This window comes from Fundulus heteroclitus, chromosome 3 (genome assembly GCF_011125445.2).
Source record: "Fundulus heteroclitus isolate FHET01 chromosome 3, MU-UCD_Fhet_4.1, whole genome shotgun sequence".
Classification (NCBI taxonomy): Eukaryota; Metazoa; Chordata; class Actinopteri; order Cyprinodontiformes; family Fundulidae; genus Fundulus; species Fundulus heteroclitus.
Genome location: NC_046363.1, coordinates 8014098 through 8039098, shown reverse-complemented (window position 1 = coordinate 8039098; position 25001 = coordinate 8014098). Strand labels below are relative to the sequence as shown.

The following is a 25001-nucleotide window of genomic DNA, read 5'->3' as shown; positions in this document are numbered from 1 at the left end:
TTGTGCATCCACACGTGATGCATATGATGCGTTGCCCTTATGGGCTCTAATATGCTGAAACTTGAAACTTTAACAAAGCATCAATAACAATAAAAGATAACCTAGAGAAATAACGAGAATTCTCCTGCTGCAGGGCACTCTAATGATGCTCGTCCCTATATTTCTTCATTGTGATTCTATGGTATTATTGAACAGGTCAGTCTTTCAATTCGTGGCTGCGACCTGATAAGTTACTCAAACAACGTGAAGCTTTTGGGATTTATAACCTTCAAACCTTTGCTCTAAAGGGACTAAATTATCAAATGCTCTTAAACATGTGTTCTAATTTTCAAAGAGCCTTTTGGGAAAGATTATTTACAGTGACCTGCCTGGGGTGTGCCCGATGGATGGATGGATGGATGGATGGATGGATGGATGGATGGATGGATGGATGGATGGATGGATGGATGGATGGATGGATGGATGGAAGGATGGATGGATTTGAATTTTCTAACATGATGTGAATTTAATTTCTTTTACATATGTATCTATATTTTTGTACACATTTTTGACAATCAGATGTGATTGGTCAGACACGTAGAGCCACTTCCTATTCTATAGAGTATTAAATTATTAGAATGCACAGTATTTGCTTGAGGAAGGTCCCTAACATTGGATTTATTACTTGTACAAGCTTAACAGTCTGCGGGAGTTTCCCCCTTTTTTTGTTTGGCATTCTCAATCACGGCAAATGATTTTGAATTTAAAACAGGAGCCCTGAGAAATGAGCCATCCATCTGCTCTGTTAAGAACATAATTTAATTATCTGTCTTCAACTATTTATTGCATCCATCTTGATGCTCCAGCCTATTGACTGCTGTGTCTCAGCTTACTTTACCTCGGTCACATGTCTGAGATCAACACACAATCGATTACACTGAAGCAAAATCACTCCTATGTAATTCTTTTCTCAGTCTTTTGCAGTTCATTTGCACCTTTTCTTCTTGACACACTTTATGCAACTAAGGAGATAGTTAGATTTAATCTTCTTAATTCTACACATTGTGCTGTAAAGTATTAATTACTCTTGCGCACCCTCTCCTTCATAACACCAAGACACCAGTAAACAATCAACTTAACACAGCCCTTCACCTGAAAATGCACACAGATTTAATGGGGAAGCTAAAGATTATCAGCAGATTTGTGCTGAAAATAAACACATAAAAACAGAATCATGACAAAAACTATTACTTCCATTGTTTTGAGCTCTCCTTAGCTGCTAGTTAAAACCTAAATATTTGGCTGTCCTTTCAGCGCAATAACAAGACATTATATAAACAAATATTTTGCAATATTAGAAAATTAGATGATTATAAAATAGTTCAATATTTTTGGTCATTCATTTCAGAAAGTGAACCTCATATTATAGACATTCATTACACAGAGTGAACATTTTTAGTCTTGATGATTCTGTCTTACAGGTAAAGAAGCCTCAACATTCTGTACTCCAGAAAATTAGAATATTACATAAGTGGCCTTTAGCTCATCTGCATGGTTGGGTCTGGTGTCTCTCATCTTGCCCTTGACAATGCTTGATAAATTATCTATGGGCTTCAGGTCAGGCCAGCTTCTGGCCAGTAAAGCACAATAACACCATAGTCACTGACCAGCCTTTGGTACCTTTGGCAGTGTGGACCAGTACCAAGCTCTGCTGGAAAATTAATTCATCACCTCCATGAAGCTTGTCAACAGGAGGATCTATGAAGGGCTCTAGAATTTCCTGCTAGATGGCTGCACTGACTCAGGACTTCAGAAAACCCAGGGGACCATGGCCCCATGACATGGCCCCCCAAACCATCACTGACACTGGACTTCAAGCAACATGGATCTGTGCCTCTCCATTCTTCCACCAGATTCGAGAACCTTTATTTCTAAATGAAATTTAAACTTTAGTTTCTTATGAAAAGATGACTTTGGACCACCTAGCAACAGTCTAGTTATTTTTCTACTTAGCCAAGATGCTAAGTAGAAACCGACTCCTGCCTCAGTCCACTTCTTGTGACGCTCTTGAATGAAGTAAATATAGCTCTAGATTCTGTATATATATATATATATATATATATATATATATTTTTTTTTTTATTTTTTTTTTGTCTGCACCATCAACACCAAGTCAAATTCCTTGTAAGTGCAAACCTACTTGGCAATAAATTTGATTCTGATTCTGATTCAAAGCTGTGCTTATCCCTGTTGCTGGTGTATCTTTTCCTGCCAAACGTCTTCCTTCTACTCAACTTTCTCTGAGCATAATATGACTTTTGGATAATATTAACATTTTCTGATACATTAAACTTTAGGTAATTTACAATCAGTAAGCCATAACCATAAAAATTACAAGAAGGCTTGAAATAGTTGTTGCACAATTCGCTTTATGTGCAACAAATCTATATAATACGAGTTTCACTTTCTGAAGTGAGTGACAAACGTATTGGACAATTTTTCCAATATCGTATTTTTTTTTTTTACTTTTCTTTTTGCTGTACTTGTATTTCCAATAGTTGGATTTGACAGGAGTCAGCAAAATCAAAATTCTAGAAAGAAAGTACAAAACAGTCTAAAAAAATATACTTCCAGTCCAAACTTACTTTTTATGAGATCATAGTGTGGTCCCATCAGGGGAACGCGCTTGTCTCTGTAGTGACTGTGCTGCCTCTGCACCCAGAGAACCTAAAAATCACAGAAACAAGCAATAAGGCTTTTAATGATTCTAACTTATCTTTTTCTGTCTTTTTTTGTGATTTAAAAAAAATCCACAGCCTTAGGATTTTGCTCTTTTTTATTTGTGAAAAGTCAGGATTTCAGAGGGCAAACTAAAAAGTAACAGGAATTGAATAAATAAAAATACTTGTTTCTCTTTTTTTTTACTGTACTTTCTAAAAGAGGAGAGAAAAATCCATAGTGCGTAGAGAGCTGGGTGACTTTGTGAAGAAGTGTAAAAGGTTCTCTTCATTAGTTCAAAGAGTGCTCACTTGCTCTCTCCTTTGCAGTGCCATTGTCCAAGGTTAAAAGCAACAAAAACACTCCCATCTCCTCCACACCTCTGTCCTCTGCAGAGCACATGCGTCCACGCCGTCTTTCATAGCCCGCCTGCTTGGGGCTTTGATCTGATAAGAGGCTGGTCCTTGTGAAGGTGGGCGCAGTAAATCAAACGACAGATCACACACAAACGTGCACGCACAAACGTGCATGCATATCACTGTCAGGCCACTATTGTCCGTTCACACTTAAATCAGAGTGGAAGAGGTTGAAAATAAATACTACTGAGAGGCGGCTGCAGTCTTTTATGTCATAAAAGCCTGCTGCTTTTATTCTCCCTTCATGTTCTTCAATTAGACTCAATTAACAAAAGATGGGAGCTGGTCTTAACTGCGCAGCAAAGACAGCTGTTATAAGGACGCTACATACGTGACATTAAACACACAGGACAGTGAGAGGATGTGCCATGCATGCAGATCTGCAAAGGGACTGAAATCACGGCTCTTTATGTTACCGTATAATGAACTAAGTTCAGTTAGGTTTAAAAGAGAGCGCTGTAAACATTTATGTAAATCCTAAGAAGCAAGAGGGAACTGAGTTTTTCACACCTATTTAAAATGCAACGTCCTGAATGACATGCAGTTCAGTCCGGATCAGGAACAGCGTCCGGTCGTTGAGAAACGCTGCTAGTGGCTTAGTGGTTTCCTGGAGGTGTCACATTCATCTGATCAAACGATTATATGCAAGTAAAGCATCATGGAATGTCTTCAGACATTCAACGTCCCAGAGATGAGCGTGTTTTGGTGCAACGTGTGCGTATCAACACAGGAACAAGGTTATAGTTAGGGGCAAGTAAGACCTTGTGAATGCTGGTTCAAGCTGGTAAGTGAAGCAGGGTTTGTTACGCCACTGGCTGAAGAGCCACTCACCTAGGAAGAAGACATTATTTCAAAAGCAAAGTAAAAAAAATCCAGATTACGGTTTGCAAACACAAATGGTTTTGGAGACATGTACTGTCATCTGTTTATTGTTTGACCATAATGAACATTGTTACTTCTTAAAGAAAAAAAAAGTAGCTTGTAGTGCAGTGGTTTGCTGTAAGAGAGACTGGTGCACTTCAGATGGCATCATGAGAAAAGTTCATCATGTGAAAAAAAAAAAAATGGTGCAGCAACTCAAAAGAAATCCACTTGAAAAGTTTAAGCATAGTCAAGTGTGGGCGTGACCCTAATCCTTCCACAGAATTAGTTACAAAATGGCGTAAAGATAACAGATTTAATGTTTTGGAGCGGCCATCAAAAGTCCTGATTTCAATCCCACAGAGAATTTGCAGGAAGTGTGTGTGACAGATTCATCCAACAAACACCAGTTCTGTCAGGAGAAATGGGCCAAAGCTCCAGGGGACTATTTTGAGAAGCTTGGGGAAGGGTACCCAAACAGCTTGACCTAAATTATACAATTCTGAAGGAAATCCTAACAGATCCTATGGAAAAGTACCATACATACATTTCTGAATTAGAAAAATGCTCCCTGTCGCTCATGAATTAGCAATTTAGCAAATATAATAATAGATACATATGATAATCTTAAGTGACAAAAACAATGAGAAGTCTGATTTAATGAAAGTTAAGAAAAATAATAACTTTTTATCAAATATGTGCAACCATTTGTTTCCAGCTGTACAGCTAAAACATTTTGCAGCAGCTGTACAACAAGCTAGTAAACACCTATAAATAAAACCTGGAGCACAAAGAATATCTAAAGTAAGGTTCATTTACTTTACAACGAAAGTCTAGCAGGTAGCTTTGAACATAAAAAAAAATGCTTAAAGCCTCCATTTACATTTACATAGTGATAGATAAACAATAATGTCAAAGGCCGTGTATGTGTGCTTGTATCTGTAGGCATCGGTGTCTGTCCCAAATGCCTTGTTAAATCCCTCCAGCCCTTCCTCTTGAGAACCAGCCAGGACAAGCTGATCAATACACATGATAGGGAGCTAATCGCTCTCTGTCAAACCAGGCCCTACCAGCTACTAATGGCACATGCTCTGCAAAGAATGGGTGTGTGTCTGAGCCTGAATTGACCTTAACAGCACATTGAGCTCTCTTCCGGGACTTTTGCTCAAGGTTGGACTCAGGGGAGAAGGTGCAATTGACAACACTGTCTGTGACACTGACCCCGGAGCCATAAGGGCATTCATCATCCAGCTGTCACACACACACACACACACACACACACACACACACACACACACACACACACACACACACACACACTGCTGACATACAAAAAAAACACAGAATAAACCCAACACCGGGTTTACATGATGAAATGGGGGAAAAAGAAAGTAAAGGAACATCAATGAAAAGAACAAAAAGGGCCTCCTTGTTTATGCTATCAGGAGTTGCAGCATGAGGGCGGTGGGTGTAAACATGGAGAAGTATGTGGGTCCATTTTGTATCATATATATTGCATGCGTGTAGGGATGAGGTCTGTGAAATTTACAGGGTCCTAAAGCGTCAGGAAGGACTATATTACATTTTCCATTCTGTCACACTTTCATTTTATTTGTCTTTACTTGGAGATCGCCTAATGAAAAGCAGACACTCCATCCACCGTGTTCTGGCCCGCGTTGCTTGAGGATTGGTTTTGCTTGCATCAATTCAGTAGAAAAGTGTAAGTCACAGTAAAGCAGTCTGCTCTGATAATTTAATCAGCTAATAATTTAGCAAGCTATATATCTATAGTCACACGCGCCATTGTAAATAAGTATATTTCCCTTTATAGTGTCACAAAGGGAAAATCTGCATCTGCATTTAACCCATCCCTTAAAGGAGCAATAAGCGAGATTTCACCACTAGGTGTGGCTTGAGCACCATCTGTAGACCAAAACAAGATGTGCTGCAACCCGGCCCTTCCTTTCCCTTCTCACCCGTCGCATCGTATGCGCATATTTGCAAAGGACAAAAACACAACAGCATCACCTTTCGGAGGAACATTTTAGTGAAGAAGTAAGTAACTAATAACTTTCGATGCTGTTAGTAAGGAAACATTTTGATCTGCTAGACGTGCTCTCCGCCATGTTGCAGAAAGCATGCTACGCTGCCCCGTGTGGCAGCTGTTCACATGCACGTACAGTAGATGCAACGCGGCCGGCCCGGCTTTGCACACAAGAGACCGGAGAACAATACAGAGATATGGTGTCCATCTGAAATATTAGTTCTTCACGTTATCATCTTTTAGTTCTTGCTGCCACCACTGATTGGCACAAGGGAAGCAATGGTCTTCCTCAGGACCCAGAGTGACAGACTGAGTTTCAAACCGTCAACCTTTGGGGCCATTCCACACGTTTGCCCACACGTTTGAACCCCAGTCTCCCACATGACAGGTAGGGACACTGATCATTATACCAACAAGGAGAAGCCATATCTTTGTTATTGCCAGGTTTCAAACCTGGGACCGTTTGCATGTAAAGCAAACATGATGATCACTTCACTACAGACACCATGATGTGAAGGTAAAGGTGCAGTTATGATAATCTCACTTCAAGTCAACATGTTCCCACAAATTCTGATCTATATTCCCTCTGCAAAGGACCGCCTGTTCACAGGTAAACATGCTAATCCTGGAAGCCACACATGGGGGAGTGGTGGCATAGGGTTAGAGAGCAGGGTGCTTGCAACCTGGAGAGGCTGCAAGGTTCTGTGTTTAACTCCCACAGTCTGCAACTCTGGGTCCCTGAGCAATAATTCCAGAATGCTCTCTGGGCAGCGCACAGTGGCAGCCCACTGCTCCCTAAGAGACGTGGTTAAATGCAGAGGAGAAATTTCATTGGAATGTATGTTGCAATGACAATAAAGATGATTATTATTAATAATTCATGCAATGCATTATGGGTTATATGGTTAAAGTAGATGCACAGCTTGTGTGTCCCCAAGTGGTAAAATATTATTACCTACACTGATCCCAGTGTAGGTCAGGCTGCTGTCTATTAAAGAAACATTAAGTGAATCTTCATGAGCACAGACTGAGTGTTTGCAATGTAGCATGAGATAAGGTAATGTTATTTTCTGTCATCTCCGGGACGTTTGAGAAGCACTTGCATCAATTCTGTTGCAGTACATGTTCAGTCAGCAGGTTCATGCCATGTCTCACATATCTGCAGCACCCTGGCTTAGCTAGTGATCAAATCACATATGCTAAACCATCAGATGCAAATAAAGGCAATGCAGGATGGGTATTTTACCAGTGCTCTACTGCAGGAGGACATGGTATATTTGTCATGACATGGTTCATGAATATTTTTCCATATTTATAGATCTACTGGTCATCTGCAAGTTGATGCAGTCAACTTAATGGTTCTACTCAAGAGGAGATATTGTACTTTAAATAGAATATCTGCATTGCATAGCATATGATTAAATAATGTAACTACCTACTGCAGGAACATCTGTTCTCAATCAAGCAGTAGAAATTAGAAGGTTTTGAGTCGTGACTCTCATTCAGAGGAATATTTGTCCCAAAGATTTCTGTGGTATTCTGGCTTAGCTGGAGATCAAATGATGTCTCCTGCAGCATCAGACAGTTAGGAAAGCAAAGCTGGAGCCTTGCATACCTAGACTGAAATATAAGACATCAAACACAGATCAACCTAAGATTTTTGAAATCTCAAATACAAGATTTACTAGGCTGAAACAGAAGAGAGGGGGGAAAAAACAGAACAGATGAGGTAGAGCTGAGAGAAACAGCCATTTTCAGGAGGAGGAGGAAGAGAGAGACAATAATATTGTGTGAAAGTGTGTGTGAATATATATTCTTTCAAGATATTTTGTGCATGCATGAATGTGTGTAGGAGCACAAATATGGTTCTATATCATCGACGTCATAGACTGTGTAACCAGAGGAAAGACAAGTTTGGAAGTGTGCGTGCGTGCGTGCGTGTGTGTCTGTGTGTGTGTGTGTCTGTTGTCTCTGTATGAATGAGTGGATGTGCAGGATGTGGCAGGCAGCTGCAGCAGCCTGATAGCCGAGCCGAGCTGTCCAGATATCAGCGCTGACATTTTGGGCTCCACTACCCACTCACGGCCCCATGGGAAAGTGATGGCAATAGCACAGGTGGTGGACACATCTCACACCCTCACTCACCAGTCAACCCCGCCCCGGGCCCGTCAATCTCGGCACTGCGCTTCCTGTGAGACCCGACGTGATCTTAGAGCCGACTGGGCCCGTCGTGCCGGGAGGAAAGGAAATGCTGCAACCGGCCCATCATCAGCAGCACAACACGGCGCACCGCTGATTATCATCTGGCTCCTGACTCTCCCACCAACTCCTGCCTCTTTATTCAGGCTCAGATTAAAAACCTCGACCACAGAGAGAAAAACTACAGAATACAGGACTTGTGCGTTTCTGACAGTGAACCAATGTGAGCTCTACAGTGGAAGACACTGGGGGGGGGGAGGGAAGGGGACGCCGAAAAGAGTGAAAGAGGGGAAACAGATAACAGACAGATACACTCTGGCCCCTCCTTGAGCCTTCTTTCAGGACACCCCTTGCCCCTCTCTCTCCCTCGTTTGCCTCCCTCTCTCCTCACTCCCCCTGGGCCCTCTGGTGTTGTTGCTCACTCCATTGTGTCAGCCTTCAGAAGTGCTCAGTTTGAGTGGCAGGCCGTCACAGATCAGTTCCCAGCTAAAGCGGCCCGGCAGGCCAGGGTGACGGGCCAGGAAGGGATCTAAGTGGGGTTTATCAGCGCTTCTTAACGCCTCTCCGGCTGCCTGACACAAAAGAGAGGGGGTATTAAACATCTAAAGCAAACCAAAAGGCGTGAAAGCTCCTTATAGGGCCGCGGGATTGCGGATGTGACTGGGGTCTAAAAATAAAAAAATAAAAAATAAAAAGTAAGAGTAGGGAGAAACGCACACACAGACACACGACTCAATAGCGAGGAGGCACTGAGGGAACGCTCAAATGTTTTTCATTCTGTGTGAATGGATAAGTAGGTGGAGGGGAGAAAGAAAACCAAGCAAAAGGAAACTAGTTGGACAACGTTTTCCAGCTCGCTGCCTGCGAGAGACGAACCCTCGCAACAACCTATCCATGACGCCCATGCTTTAAGTGAGACTGAACCATTTAGATGATTGAAAAAAGAAAAAAAAAAAAGATGGAAAAATAACTCTGGGTCTTTGACACACGTGACAGCAGTTATCAGGATTGCAATATAATCCAGAAACTGGCAAAGTTACTGCGAGGGAATTTGTAGATTCGATCTGATTGTTTGGGAACATTTTCGGTAGTTCACTTTTGTTCAAGTGATTAAAAAATGCTCTCGTCAAAACTCCTGCAGAGTCAGAATCTCTGCGTGTAGTTTGTGATCTTCCAATTTCCCTTTAGAACAACTCTGACAGTTGCTTTTACAAACAGCAACGTATTTCTTACAGAACAATCAAAAAAGACAAGCCAAATGTAACACGTCTTTTGCTGCTAATTAATTCCTCTCACTTTGGATAAGTAGTGCACCCAACATTTTTTTTTTCAACTTAAAGGTTAACACAGCCTTCGAGGCACCTAGAACTGTCATACCGACACAACACCTGCAATATCCCAACAAAGGTAACATGCTAGAAAGATTTTGTTAAGGGATAATTCCCACCTTCAACTAAAGTAAGACGGATCTACTTAGCCACTGTTTTCGACGGTAATTTGTTCTGTACATGGATGTGGGTCGGAAAACATCATAGAACTATAAAAACAGCCGATACACCGTGTTTATATCCGTTCATGTATGCTGACGTTTGAAAACCGTGTTCTGCGTGTTAAACTGTGAGGAAATGAAGGGCATTTTGTAGAACAGCAATGCCTGTCCAGTTTTAGAAGTGTGTCATTTTTGATGCACGCCTCTTTCGAATAGTGCATGTGTTTTGGGATGAAGGGTGTCAGATAATTATTTGTGGATTTAAACAACAGCTACAGCAGGTTATCAGATTTGCACATCTGGCACGCCAGGTCAGTGAGTTTTCATTATTGCAGTCGGCAAAGTATAGCGAGAGATTAGCAGTGGTGTTATCTTTGGGTCATTATAGTTGTATTGATCCCGTCGCAGGGCCGCACATGTGCAGCAGCATACGTGGCATCTGGAAACTGTGGGGTTTGTGTGACTAGAGTTTACTTTTTCCCAACACATCCAAAACATTTGTGGCAAGCTGGCTTGTCTGCTTGTCCAGTCCTGCATGCTTCTGCGTCAAATGTGTCGGTGATGAAAGAGCTTTTCTTCCCCCCACTGGCATAGCGTTCTCCTCTGCAACTGAAACAAAATCCAGCTATCCCACAGTGAGTGAGGTGTATTAAGGGACAGCCACCTGGCCACCATCAATAAATAATCTCTGTCAGAATAGGGAAACAAGTCGTGATGCAAGTTATTTATTTACCTATTACTAAGCTTCATTGGACATCCTACATTTCAGGGTGCTGGATGTTTCATTTTTGCACTTACTGCTATTATTTATGCACAGGTTAAAAAAATTAAATTGCAACTGCACCAGTCTGTTAAGCGATATGCCTTAATAAGGAAGTCAAACTTATTTCATAATTCTCGTAGCAATTCTTAGCATTTCATAACAAAAATAACTAGAGGACTAGGTTGGGCTTCAGTCATGTGCATCCATGCATGTTTACAAAGCACATGTTTTTGACTGGATGTTTTTGCTGTACTATAAGGGTTGAGGAAATGAGTACGTTTCTGAATTCTCTCCCATGTACAGGCCTGCAGCCTACATGCTAAAGTAGGATTTTAAACTTATTTTACCAGGTTCCACGTCAAACAACAGTTCTATGATTTGCTAACAATCTATGAAAAGTGAATGAATTTTGCTTTAGAAACCAGGAAAGTACCAACTAAGTAGATATTTTTGAATCACAGAGTTACAACTGAATATATCAAATGAATTCAGCCAACTTCAAAAATACAGTCGTAGCTTTGCAGTTTAAGTTTTATGGAAGGCAAAAAGATAACCGTTAGTCATTTTAAGGGATCCACAGTCAATGATATCAGTTTGAGGAAAAAAAATCTTCCAAATTATTCTGATTTAGCTGCTGTCTGAACTGAGATTCTTGCTGTTGTCAGTTGTTATGTTTCATTAATAGGTAGCTTGAATTCACCGAGGAGGTTTAGGAGACAAAAGAAAACAAAATCCAATCTCAAGACTGAAGAATACGGCAACCAAACATTTAGTGTATGTGTGTATTAAGTGTGTAATACACCAGCAGGGGCCAGCTTGCTTATGTTAGAGCCTAGCGGGGGTTTGTACCAGAGACATTTTGGAAAAGGTCAGTGTGGAGTACAGTCAGAGACATGCTTGTGCGTTTTCAGACTGAAGACTGCATGAGGTATGATATGGACAGATCAGATAGGAGTCACTGAATGGAGGAAACTACTCAAGTCAATAAGGCAGAGAAGCAGACTGGGAAACGCTGATGCAGAACGATATGATACAGTCATGTGAAAATTCAGTGCATCAAGAAATTCATTTGATGCACCTAAACAACAACAACAACAAAAACATTGTTATAGTCGTTAAACAGACGACCTGAACAAAAATTACTTTTAATAACCGTGGAAATGTTTAGGACACCCTAACCCATAATAGCTAGTCTCATGCGGGTTTGCTGGAATAACTTCAAAAACATGACTCTTGCAGCCTTTTACCAGTCTGACATCAATCTGAGGAAGATTTGCCCCACTTCTCACTTTCAGCTGTGAGATGTATGCGGGGTTGCATGTACCACCCATTTCCAGTCACTCCACAGCATCTCAAAGGGATAAAGAGCTGGGTTTCCACTATAGACCCAATACTCTGCGTTTGCCTATTCTCAGCCAATCCTTGGTGGATTTATTGCTGTGTTTTGTCTCACTGTCCACTTTAGGTGAGCTTTAATTTTCTTACAGCTGGTCTAACATTTCCTTGAACACCCTGTGACACATGGTAGAATGCATGGGGGCTGAACTGCCCAGGCGATGCTGGAGCAAGGCATCATCAAATCATGACATTTCCACATCCGTGCTTTACAGTTAGTATGAGGTTCTGATCCAAGAAAATTTATTTTATTCATCTGGTGTCTAGTTCAATTGTAGACTCATCTGTTCAAGGAAAAATATTTTAGTAGTCCTGTTCTTTGGCTACAGTACATCTGGAAAAATGTAGGATGGCTTTCATGTTTTTCCTAGACTAAAGGCTGCCTCCTTACAGGCCTGGGTGGATGGTACGCTAGCGTAGTTTCTATTATACAGGCATGCACCTTCCCATAAAGGACAGCAAGAGTCCTTTAAGAGCATTTTTGATCTCAGCAAGATGTTTATTCTCACTTCAACAATCAGGAGCACACCAAGCTAAATGTCTGGAGTTTAAACAGGGCAAATCTCCTTCAAATGCTGAGTAATCATGTTGTAATCATTTGTACCTGATGTGATAAGCCTGTGTTTGATTTTAGTCACTTCAAATGGGAATAAATGTGGGTTGTCCTAAGTTATTCTTTTCCAGAAAATACATTTTATTATTTTAAGTTATACAAGCAATTTTCTTCCGCTTTCATTTGTATGTAATATTTCTTATATTTTCAATATTGGTAAAATTGATATTAAGTATCCAAATGTATAAAAACAGTGTGCTGGTGAAGATTCTCAGTCATCCAGGTCATGGTCATTCCAAAAAAAGTAAAAACAAAGCAACTGGACTTGTTTTTCGTAGTTGAAGACGTTTCGCTTTGTTTTTATACTTTTTTTGGAATGTATAAAAACAGTGGATTTTCTAAGGGTTTTAAAACATTTTTCATGTTTAACTATATCATGTACAATAAAAAAGTCAAATAATCTGTTAGAGGGAAAGATACAAAAATAAAAAATAAAAAAACCTGCAAAAACATGGTTGCATAAGGCCGCACATCCTTAAAAGAGTATAGCACAAGTTCCAGGATTTTTGCAGACATCTGCCCCCTCTGGCAACAGGTGGAAATGACACCAGTGTTGTGCATGTGCATGGGGAAAGAGGAAAAGGATCTGCTGCCACAATTACATAGGTCTTTTGTTTAGAGGCATACTGTCTTCTGAAGCAAGAAAGCTGTAAATATTGAGGATAGCCCGTGTTCTCTCGCTGATGCATCTATTACGGTGGAGACTCAACAAAGTAGCTAGGTGAACTAGTGCATGCAGCGCAACACACCTACGCGCACGCCCAGAGCATGCGTCACAAATCACTGAACTGGCCAATCCAGCCTATAGAGGCAACTGCGGTAAATAGAGGATAACTTATTTTACATGTCGGGAAATTGTAGGTCCATGTATTGAAAAGAAAAGAAATATTCAGCTTCAAAAGTTGCCCTACGCACCTTTAACAAATACTCTGTTTAACCATATTTTGATTCAACTCTTATGCAGTTCTTGTAAGTAGTCTTACAGGTCATTAGAAGCTTAAATTTACTTCTAGGGAAAACCTTCCTTTGTTGGTTTTGGTAGGTGTCCAAGTACATAGTGATGCTGAAAAATAAAATCCCTCTTGATTTTTAGGTTTATATGAGGCACTTAGTGGTTTGGGGATATAACCGAATTACATTTAGAATAATTCCCGAGTATATCCACTGTGAGTATAGGTGTCTAGGTCACACTGAAGAAAAGTAACCCCAGGACATGATGCTTCCGCCGTCATATGTTCCTATGGGTATGGTGATGTATTGATGATGTGCTCTGTGGCTTTTATAACAACAGAAAAAGTTGAGGGGTTTTTTCCATCTCCAAAAGGTTTTATAAGATTTTTTGGGCCTGCCATTTTTGCTGTGGAAATAAAGGCTTCTGTCTCTCAACAATATTTCTAAGTCTATACATATGGAGAATACACAAGACTTTTATCGCATATAGAACACCTAGTACTAACCAGAAAGCTCTTCAATCTCCCTCAGGGTTGCTGCCTGGCGTTTTGTAGCCTCCCTGACTAGTTTGCATGTTTTATTTGCATTTCTTAAAGAGAAATCTGTAGGTTTTTTTGTAATGCTGTTGTTTATAGCAATATAAAACAACTTCTTTTAACTGAATGATAAAGTGAATAAACACCGTATTATTTAAGAGTGTGCAAACACAGTGTGCGAGTAGGTTATTGAAGCGGTTCTACTTTTCACATAACCCTACCCTGATACCTAATACCACATATTCTAACATCAATAAGTTAGAATATGTGTTCACTAAGGCCCTTCTGTCAGATAAACACTAATGACTTTGAGCAGGTATTAAACATACTTTTCAACAAACCAGCATATCTACATCTAAAATTATTTGATTGGTCTGATGTAATATTCTAATTTTAAATGTAATCTTTTAATTAGCTGCAGGTGGAAAGTCCTCATAACTAACAGGAAGAAAGGCTTGAAACCATCAGTCTGTGTGTAATTAATCTATACAATGTGTTTAACTTAGTGAATGGGCGACATTTTCTCTGTTTGTATGGAAAATAGTGATTAGAGAAATGCAGTGCTGCCATACCTGCTGCGGCATATTGATAGCTGGCTAAAAGAAGGCTGCGACACTTTTATTTTGCATCCAACAGTGTTAGGAAATATTTCCAGTCACATGGACAGCCATTGTGTGGTAAAGAAAGGAACACCACCCGTCACTCTCAAGGTAACACTGTTTAAAAGTTGCAGTAAACAGAAAGAGTTGCAGCTACCTGAGCAGATAGCCTGGCTAATTACCTGGCTAATATCAGCTTTTTATATACTCTACACACAGCAGAACAGCAGAAAGGGATAATATTCTGCTCTATTAGCAACTGAAAAAAACTATTACTTTTAGCTGGTGCTTAATCTAGATTTTAAGTTACATTTATGTATAAATATCAAAATAACTTCATGGTCAATGACTGATATAGATAAAATAACTGGTAATCAATGTTTTACTGTTTTAGAAATAGAAGGAAAACATGTAGCTATTCTGTTTTAAATGAAAGAAATGTCTAAACCATGTGATACGAATATCATACCGACCACTTGAAGTCCGAGTTAGGACAGTCGTGTCTAACCTGAAACCCCAGAAGGTCGTGTCTCTTTATAACTTTGATCAAAAGGTATACTGATTTTTTTTTTTTATGTGAAAAAAGTTAAATGACCCTGTAGCTTATGTTGTTCTTTTATTTGCAATTTCCCACAAGAATTAAACTGTAACAGTACAACAGATGATTTTCATTTGTGTCCTTTTGTTTATTAGGTTGCAGATAAACTACTCTTTACTTTTTGAAGCGGGACATCTTCCCTAAAAATGTGAAGAACTAAACTTAATTCCACTAGGAAAAGGGGATTTTTTTTAAATCCTTGTAAAATTATGTTTTGAGTTCTGTTTATCTGAGTGTCAAGTCAATTTTCTGGCTCTAGAATCGTTTTAAATAGTACAAACAAGGGAAAACAGCTCATTGGACTGAAAAGCTAAATGTTGGGGTAATAAACAGAGACATTTTTTTAAAGACCAACCACGTAATCAGAGTTAATCTAAGGATCTAGGGTAGGGTCAGCAATTACGTGCATTTTGGCTTGACAAAACCGAAAATCCAACATAGAGTGGCCTGAATAACAGTGAAATCCCCATTAGAAAACAGTCTAACAGCAGCAGGCAGAAAAAGCTACATGTATTTATATCCACAACCTTATTTGCGCAATCTATTAATTTGCAACTCATTAGAAAATGTGGAACATTTTCATTTTAACCTAAGTTATGAAAGTAGAAAAGTAATTAAAGTAACAGTTTAATGAAATCATGAACCATACATAGAGTCACTGGAGATTGTGCATAAATTACTTCAATTAATCACATGCACACTGATTCAGGGGATAACTCTAAATCAGAGTTAGGAATATGCCTGTATTTATTTTCCTGCTTGCATCTGAATGCCTGTCCGCGTGTGTGTGCAGGCTGACTTCTGCTTTGTGCGTTTCGGGAGCACGTGTGACTGAAGGGGACGCGCTGGGGAAGGTCCAAAGATCCGGTGCCCCCTGGAGAACGTGCACGGCCAAAGCCACGTCTCAGAGCCTTCCCCTCATCCCGCCTCCTTCACCCTGCGCTGTCACGGGATATCTCTGAGGGTGACAGTTTCCCTGGCAACTAAAGCCCGGTCAGGAGGCTGCATTGTGTGCTCAGCCGGTGATGCAGAACGGTTTGCTGCAGGTGGGGAACGCTAAGTGATGGTGGGTGGCGCAGAAGGAACAAGAGAGAGAGAGAGAAAAAGAACACGAACATGCTTTTGTGCATTACTGACCATATTATCTGTTTAATTTTCTGCTTCTCGCTAATCAACACTAGATCCCGATTAAAACAGCCAAGTGAAGTTTCATTTGCATACATATGCTGGGTAAAATCAGAACTGGTGCCAGTGTGTGACTCCCTTTGACCGGGCCTCAGATCAACGGTCTGCTAGCAGCAGCTTTTGATATGGGTGATATGGCTCACCACCCAGGGTGCCATTGTGTCGATGGGCAGCAGGAGTGCTCGGGGAACAAAAAGGCTGTCAGCTGGGCAGCGAATATGTTTTATTGCTATTGTTATTTATAGTTTATAGGGATTGGGCAACCCCTGTGTTGGATCCAATAAAACATAACCTTACACTATGGCTGGCAAATGATTTGAGATTCCTATTCATCACAGAGTATATGTGTAACTTCATTGTTTAGGAAGTAATCTGGATTATGCTTTATCAGCTTTAGTTAAAATCAATATTTGTGAAATATACGGAAAAGAGATCCTTTAAGAAACTTAAATTGAGATGAGACGAGACAACAAACATAGACTACTCAAACCAGGACTGAAATATTTGATATCTCTCACAAAGTCATTAAAACAGTTTTATATATTTTAGTGAACCTTGTATTGTAAATTATACACAGGGCACTGATTGGGGAACCACCATCTCCTTGTGGTTGCAGATTGGTTTTATTCTGTATAATGCTAATAATCTCAAAACATGACATTATAAAGTATTTACTGTCTGCACTGGGTCGGATACAAACACTTACCCCTGCTGCCGTCACAAGTCTCCTCTCAAAGGCGACTCTGTCAGGGCGCCCCCTGCTGTCTCTCAGGGTGTACAGGCCCTCCAGGCTGCCAACCTGCCAGTGAGAAAATATAATAAGCTGTCAAGTTGGGCCAAACTCTCAGGAGATAAATGGCTGCATGAGATATAGCTTGGAGCCACATTTGCTTTGTTCGCTACATTTTATGTAAGAATTTGCAGAAACGGCCTCGAAACATCCGTTTGTGGAAGGAACGTTCAAAACGTATTGCTTTTTTTGTCAAAGTTTGTAGTCATCAATACTGAGACACCACAGGGGTCAAAACACATGGCGTAGTCAGCCTTAATCACCCACATGACCCTTCGCACCACCTGATTACACCGTATCCCCTTCGGCCATCTGTCTTGTGTGGGTTTTTCTGAGAGCGGCGGGCCGAAATCAAATAGCACAGAGTTTATCTAACCTTATCCCAGGCTTTTCATTTCCAAGCCTTATAAACTCAATCGTATTGACCGCCTGGGAGAGTTAGAACTAACTAAGTGAAATCTACTCGGCAGCAATTGTGTGCCTGGCACATGTTGTGTGCCTGTGTGCACGTGTGCGTGCGTGTGTGTGTGCGCACGTGTGTTTGTGTGTGTGTGTGTGTGTGTGTGTGTATACGTGTGGCTTGCTGATTCTATCTTCCTTCACTTTCATTCTCTCTATTCTCTGTCCCCGAGGTGCATCAGGGCTGAGACTGCCGAGTAAATTGTCCCAAATTGAGTTCCTTCTTGCCGGCAGATACAGGCCACATCCCGACCGTTTAGAACGAGCCAGAGAAAGAGGAGGAAAGAGAGAGAGAAAACAATCACAGCACACATCACTCGCTTGAAAAATTTCTATCTAATTTCTTTCCTTGGCTTTCTTTCTATCCAGCCAGCCTGCCTCTCCTTCTCCTTCTCTGCAGTACTGATTTCCCTGCTGCCTTTCTGTCTTCTTCCAGCACATTATTCTTCTGTCTCTCAGTCTTTATATCACTCCCTCTGTGTCTTCTCTTGTCTTTGTCTGCTGCCAGAGACGTACATCCGTCTTTTCTCACTCAGCTTGGCTTTTTCTTTCCTTTGATGCTCGGTCTCCTTACTCTATCTTTTCTCTGTCCTTCCCCCTTCAATCCCCGCTACCTTTCTTCCTCTCTCCCGCCAACAATAATTCTCTCCCGGCTCTCGGCCTTTTTCTCACCTCGGTTTCAAGCCCTTGTTTGCCTTCTCATTCCTCTCTCTATGGATGGCTGTACCCGGTGACATAGTACCCATCAGCACAGACGTCCTGGGTGGAGGAGCCTAGCTCTGACAATAATCACACAGCAAGTTTATAACACTGGCAGCCCAGCTGAGCGGAGCTGAACTGAGCACACACGACTCCCCTGATGCCAGCACACTCCATTTAACTCGGCAGGGGGCTGCAGGCTGGCTGGGGTGGGAATGAAGCATGAGACAGATATGGGGATGTCTGTATGTGTGTGTGTGTGTGTGTGTGTGTGTGTGTGTGTTTTCTGTGGTTGGGGTGGGTACTTGAAGGGCTTATGCTGGAGCGGTGTCTGAAGACAGATATGGAAACAGGATCGGGAAGGATGGTTATGGCTGATACTGCAACGGCCGGGGATGACGGCTTTTGGAGCTTTAGGTATAAGACGAAACTAATTTCGGAAGAAGACGTCACCGCAACTCCACTTTGGGATCCCACTTCTCGGTCAAAGCAGTTTCAGTTCAGCTATTGTTTTTCGGCGGCAGAAAAGCTCCGAAAGGATCGCAAACGCACAGAAATCCCCGTCTTCTAACAAAACCGACACTGCTGCTTGAAACCGTGGAGGCGAACAGGTGTTTTTTATCTTTATTAGACTTGGTTGTCTCTGTTCTACGGTTGACAGCTCCAGTTATGAAACAGTTTCAGCATAACCGTTGCATGTCACACACAGTAACCTGCTAGACGAAACCAGACGAATCAGGAGGAGGGAAAAGTGTGACAGCTCACTCCAAGTGAAAGACATGACTGTGCGGACAGCATCTTGCGAAAGTATCCAAATCCACCGAACTTTCTCGCAGTTTGTCTCATTACAGCAACAAACTTCATTGCATTCTATGTGTGATTTCATGCGAGTGAGAGCAACACAATGTAGTGCATAATAGTAAAGGGGAGAAATATTATAGTTGCTCTTTGGCAAGATGTTTAAAAAAATAAGAAAAGTTTGACAAGCATTAGTTTTTAAACGTCTTTACTCCAATAGCCTCTAAAAAAAATCCAGCACCACCAACTGCCTTCAAAAGTCAACGAATTAGTAGAGTCCCCCTGTGTTTCATTCAGTCTCAGTATGAATGCATCTGTTGTGTTTCTGGTGGTTTGGGCGGTTTGTTGGAGAACATTAGAGAACAAACACCATGATGAAGACCAAGGAGCACAGCAGACGGGTCAGAGATAACGTTGGGGAGGCTTCTGAACCAGGGTGTGAAACCATATTCAAGGCTTTGAACATCTCACACACCACTGTTGAATCCATCGCCTGAAAGTGAAAAGGGTATGGCACAACTGCAAACCGCCCGAGACTAGCCCTTCCACCAAAACGGACAGCCCTGGCAAACAGAACATGAAACAGAGCTCCAGACGACAGTGTCTGCGTACATGCCTACAAAATGCCACGCATGACATACAAGCAACACTGCACGTCAACATTCCCACTGTGAGACATGGCAGTGGCAACTTCGTGTCGTGGGGATGCTTTTCTTCAGCAGGGACAGGTTCATGGGAAGATGGATGAAGCAAGTTCTCAGTAATCGATCGGAATGTCTTCAGTGCTTGATATGGTTTAGATAAACCTTTAACTCATCTAGCAAACCAAGAAGGCACCTCGTTATATACCACCTTATAGAAATCACGTGAAGCCAAACCTTTTGAGAGTGCAGTTTTTTTCTGCATTTTAAGTGTCTATGTGTGTGACTGGCAGGGTTGTCAAAAGTATCAATATTCTGAAAGGTACCGATACTCAAACGCTGTATCCGGATACAATACTAATATGGAATGGTATCGATACTAAATATTTTAGCATATAAGGCAAAAAGAAAACGTGAAACCCACAGATCTTGACAAGCCTGTGAGCAAGCAGAGCTTCAAAGTGGTGAAAACGCAGTCAAGCAGCACAACAAACTTGGCCAAACATTTCAAGTACCAACACCAAGGCGTTCATGATGATTTCTGACAGGTTAATAAATTAAAGTTCTAGTTCATAATTTAATACATTAAACAGGGTACCAGACGTCCCCGGTTTCTGGGAACAGTCCCCATTTTGGATGACCTGTCCAAGGCAAAAGCTGTCCCCGCAAATGTGCATCATGATGCAGTAAAAAAGTTCAGCGCAAAAAGAGGTATTTACTGTCCTAAAGCTGTCCCGACGTAGTAGAAGAGCCGAGCCGCCCCATCGGCGTTGCAGATCAGGCAACACACCCAAGGCAGAGATTTTGAGTCATCGTCATACACTATTGAGAAAGCATGTTTCATGTTGAAATTGAAAACAGTGAGTCTTCCATGTTATAATATTTTTATGCCTTTAATTATCTGTCAATTGTTTATCATTGTGGTGTTTAAAATGGTATCGAGTATCGAATATTTTCCTGAGTATCGATATTGAGTTTGAAATTTTAGTATCGTCACAACTCTAGTGTCTAGTCTCCACAAGATTCAGGGCAAACCCAATCTTGTGATGTCAGGGTCGTGACATCACGTGATGATGTCAGTAGCCGCTGGTACAGTCAACAAAGCATGATTGATAGAAAGCGCTGTCACCGCTTTTCAAAATACGCAGCAGATTACGCTCACTGCAATATACGTGAGGTGAAGTCCAAGGCCAGTGGTGGGAATAAGTCTAGTCTGAGGAAGCACCTGGTCACTGCCGCCAATTTAGTTAATTCCTCGCTATATTTAGTGACTTTTCAGACCAGTCCAGCAACTATTTTTCAAAAAACCAACAAGCGAAAGATCTGGTGACTTTCTTTTGGTATCGGTGACTTCCTGTGAAAGTAAAAATCGTTATGGAGTTATTGTCTTTGGAGAGCCAATTGCTTCTACAAGCTTCTCCAAGCCCTGTCGCCCAGACCCAGACAGACAGAAAGCTGCCTAGTCCTGAAACTTGTCTGCAGTCAGAGCAAGGACAGCAGAGAGGAAAGCCTCTCTGTTCCCTCATTGTAAATCTATCCCGCCTTGATTTACAAAGCGGGATAAAATATGTTTTTTATATTTTTTTCTTCTTCTCTTAAACTGTTGAACTAAAGCAATTCCCTGAATTTTATTCAGACACTTCAATTTCTTATTCACCTCATTCACTCTGTGACTCTGGTAACTGTTGTTATGGTAAAACTTTGTTTTATGATTAAATTGCCTCAATCATATTTAAGGCAATGTATTAAAATTAATAAATTATTTAATAAGGTTGAATTCTAGATCCAAACAGGTTTATATATATTGAGAAATAAATATGTTTAATTGAACATTTTGGCGATTTTATTTATAAACTGACATTTATTTAACATAAACACAAAAAAGTACTGAAAACAGGCACCGTTAAATACCGGTACTGAATCCCAGGTACCGAGTATCCTGCCCCTAGTTTGCTGGTTCTGTTCCAGCATCCATTCCCATAGATTTTTGGGATGTTTGAGTTCATAAGGCACAAACAACCCTCTTTACACATCAGGCAGTGGCTAGTCCCATAATCCATGTGTCATTGCTCAGGACTTTACTGACAAGCATGACATGCGTAAGCAGAACAGAAAACAGGAATAAAGAAGAACAATAAACCTTGATTGTGATTTATCCAAAGCTAAATCCTTTTTTAAAGTGAGATGAAATGTCTGTACTCAACCCTTTAATTGACCAGTGATCTTATAACAAAGTGGGAAGGCAGCTTTATTTAATTTTCACACTATTGATACAAAATGTGCGGGTTGCAAACACATACAGACACTCAGACAATTAAATTATAAAAATTAGAGAACGATTTGAAGCCAACCGACAAACACACACGCTCACACATATACAATCTATATTATATATATATTTGCACCCTGCCAGAGCAGGTTCACAGCAAAACAATATGAGGCCAATCAGGAGGCCATTGGTGTGGTTCTCCCTTTGCTAATGAAGGCACTTTGAAAAGGTAATCTAATTCACCAGCTGCAATTAAGGTTGGGAGCGCCTTGTCACTATCAATTATCCACTCTTTCACTCATGTTCTCCAGCGCGGCCGCTGAGCTTGCCTGACACGCAGGACTGTTGGACAAATATACCCGATCTGCCAGCCACTAATCATGGGAGCACTAATCATGAAAGTGTTCAAACACACACAAGCACACCTCCACACACATGCATGTTGTATGCTTCAACTGTTCCACAATGAACTAGGTAAGCTTGCCGTAATTTGGGTATTCTTCTTGGCGAGACCGCGAGGACCGCTCATGTAGGAGGGAATTTGGATTTCAGCATGAAGAGAAATCCAAATCCTTACCTTAAAAACTTATCTGATACATAGATGACAGGACCAGTTGTTTACTTGGAAAAGTAGTAATCAACTGTTTTCAATCTAATATACAGATGAGTAAAAGGATTTGACCTTTAATGTGCTTTTAGAGTTTTACTCAACAATCAACACCCATCCACAGATTAAAAATTACTTAAAAGGTGCATAGCGCAAGTTGGGCATGTTTTTCAGTTATACATTATTTATTTTCTTTACCATAGATGCCCTTACAATTGCCTGACGTGTAAAATAGGCGCTGTTAGTTAGTTTGGGAGAGGGAGATTCAGGCCGGATCCTCTGGGCAAGCGTGTGCGCTCTCGTTCAAACGGTTCAAACTGTTGCTCAACTGTTACTTTGTTGATAGTCTCTGCTGCCAATGAGGCATTAGGGAACATTGACTGTTTTAGAGATGGACCACAAAATACCAGCAACAAGCTCTTCTCAGACCCCATCACAGACTCCACACAAAAGTAAAAAAAAAAAAGAAAAACATCTCTAGTGCGACGAAAAGGGCAAAATTGGACTCAGTTCGGCGAAGGAACAAAAGCAGAGTAAATATCGGGTAGTTTTCAAGCAATGGAGGGACCTCTGTTCTGCCATGGGAATGAAATGGGACCAGCAGTTGGCCCTGTTTGCTAAAAAGATGAGATGGTGTGACAGAGATCTTTTACTTCTGACAAAATTTCTATCTGCTGCGTTGGGAACGCGCATTCAGCAGAAATAATGAATCCAGTCAAATCTGCCTCATTGCCGACCAACTACTTGGTAACTCTTGATAACCATGGCGGTCATGCGCTGGCTTGCTTGTCTGTCTTCTGTGTTATTGGTCACTTGGGGGGGAGCCATGATTCCCTTTCCACTTCAGTCTCACAGAAAATGGCCTCGTCCTAACTGCAAGCCCCGCTACGAACCTTAGACCTGTCTGCAGTCACGGCATGGTTTGCAGCCAGGACGAAGGAGGCCTCGTCCGGGCTGCAAAGACAGCTGCTGAAATGGAAAGGCAATCACGGCTCCTTCCTCAGGAGGGTGGGGCTCTTCTCCCCCCCATAGGTTTTACTTAGCGAACCAATACTGATATGTGAAAAAATGACAAACATGTTAATGTAGATATATTGTGCATCCCTACAATTCAGCAACTTTACCCCAAAGCTTTCAGCTTGCTTGATCAAATGCTTCCAGCATAAGTATTAAGTGTATTAAGTGCTAATTAATTGTTTGAGCCGTTCCAGAAATGGATTCCTCCTGAGCTGGACCCTCAGCACTATATAAAGGCCTGGGTGTTGTGCAGTAAGGGGCGGAACAGGCTCATCTCTCCCCCCTCCTAGCCATAACTTTCCTGGTTTGTTTTGCTTGCTCTGCTTAATTTGCTCAGCATAATTTTACACAACATTTACATTCAACATTGACATACGTTTGCATCAATATGGCTGATTTTACTGGCTCCATACACAGGACTGTCAGTTTTTGCTTATTTTCTTTAAAATAAGCATTCTTTGGATGTGGTAATGCAGAGGTAGAGCATGTGACCCATGTTCAAAGGCCTCAGTCCTCCACACCGCCATCCTGGATTTGAGTCCCGTCCCGTGAGCCTTTGCCGCAATTCTCCCTCTTCTCTCAATTACCTGTCTGCTCACTGTCAAATAAAGGCAACTGGTGCCAAAAAAAAGTGAGCCGTACTTTTTGTGAAGCCCATGAGCAACATTGTGACAAACGGTGTGGGTTGATGACCCATTAACAGTGCTACAAAGTCAGCCAAAGAAACATTTGATGTGGTGATGTTGACAGCTGTTTGTGATGGATGATGATCTCCACAGAAATGCAAAATTATTAATCCTCCTGACACTTTAACATTTTGTGTGACTGCCTACACAGGTTATAGGGGACATATCATGCTTTTCAGTTCTTCCTTTTCACAATGAAGTCATTCAATTGTGGTCTATATAAAGTAGAACTACACTGCTTCGGTCTGAATTCCTCGTTAATTGACCCCCACGTCCCCACTTTTTACCCTTGTTCTGGGGTGTGTCTTAGAGCAACTCGTTTTGGTGCTGTCCCTTTAAATATGAAGGAGGCACTTTGGACCCCCCTCCAGGTTGCAGGGTGTTCCACTCCACTCTGATCGGCCATTTTTGTAGGACGCTGGGGGACGGTGTAATGAACAACAGCACACTTATCCACTTGTAGCTTTGGGATCCTTCGGCTTGGACTGCAAAAATCGCTCTGAGAAATAAAAATGACGGATTCACAAGACTGGTAACCTGGAAGTCCCTGACCTTGTTTGGCAGTTCCACAGCAAATACTGTGATGTAATAGTTCAAGAAATATAGCAGAGGACAGAGATATCTGAGCAGCTTGAAGAAAGTGACCTAAAAAAAAGGTAAAAATATCTACACACCAAATTTATTCACTG

General features: G+C 41.3%; 1 protein-coding gene across 1 annotated transcript in view; it reads right to left on the bottom strand.

The window, feature by feature from the left end:
* The window catches only part of LOC105933404 (neuroendocrine convertase 2), a 157854-nt gene that overhangs the window by 107270 nt on the left and 25583 nt on the right, over positions 1-25001 (bottom strand). Inside the window, exons 4-5 of the mRNA XM_036127483.1 lie at positions 17053-17145; positions 2625-2706 (exon numbers count right to left, since the gene is read on the bottom strand). Of these exons, the coding sequence (XP_035983376.1) occupies positions 2625-2706; positions 17053-17145 (175 nt within the window). The remainder of the gene's footprint in view (positions 1-2624; positions 2707-17052; positions 17146-25001) is intronic.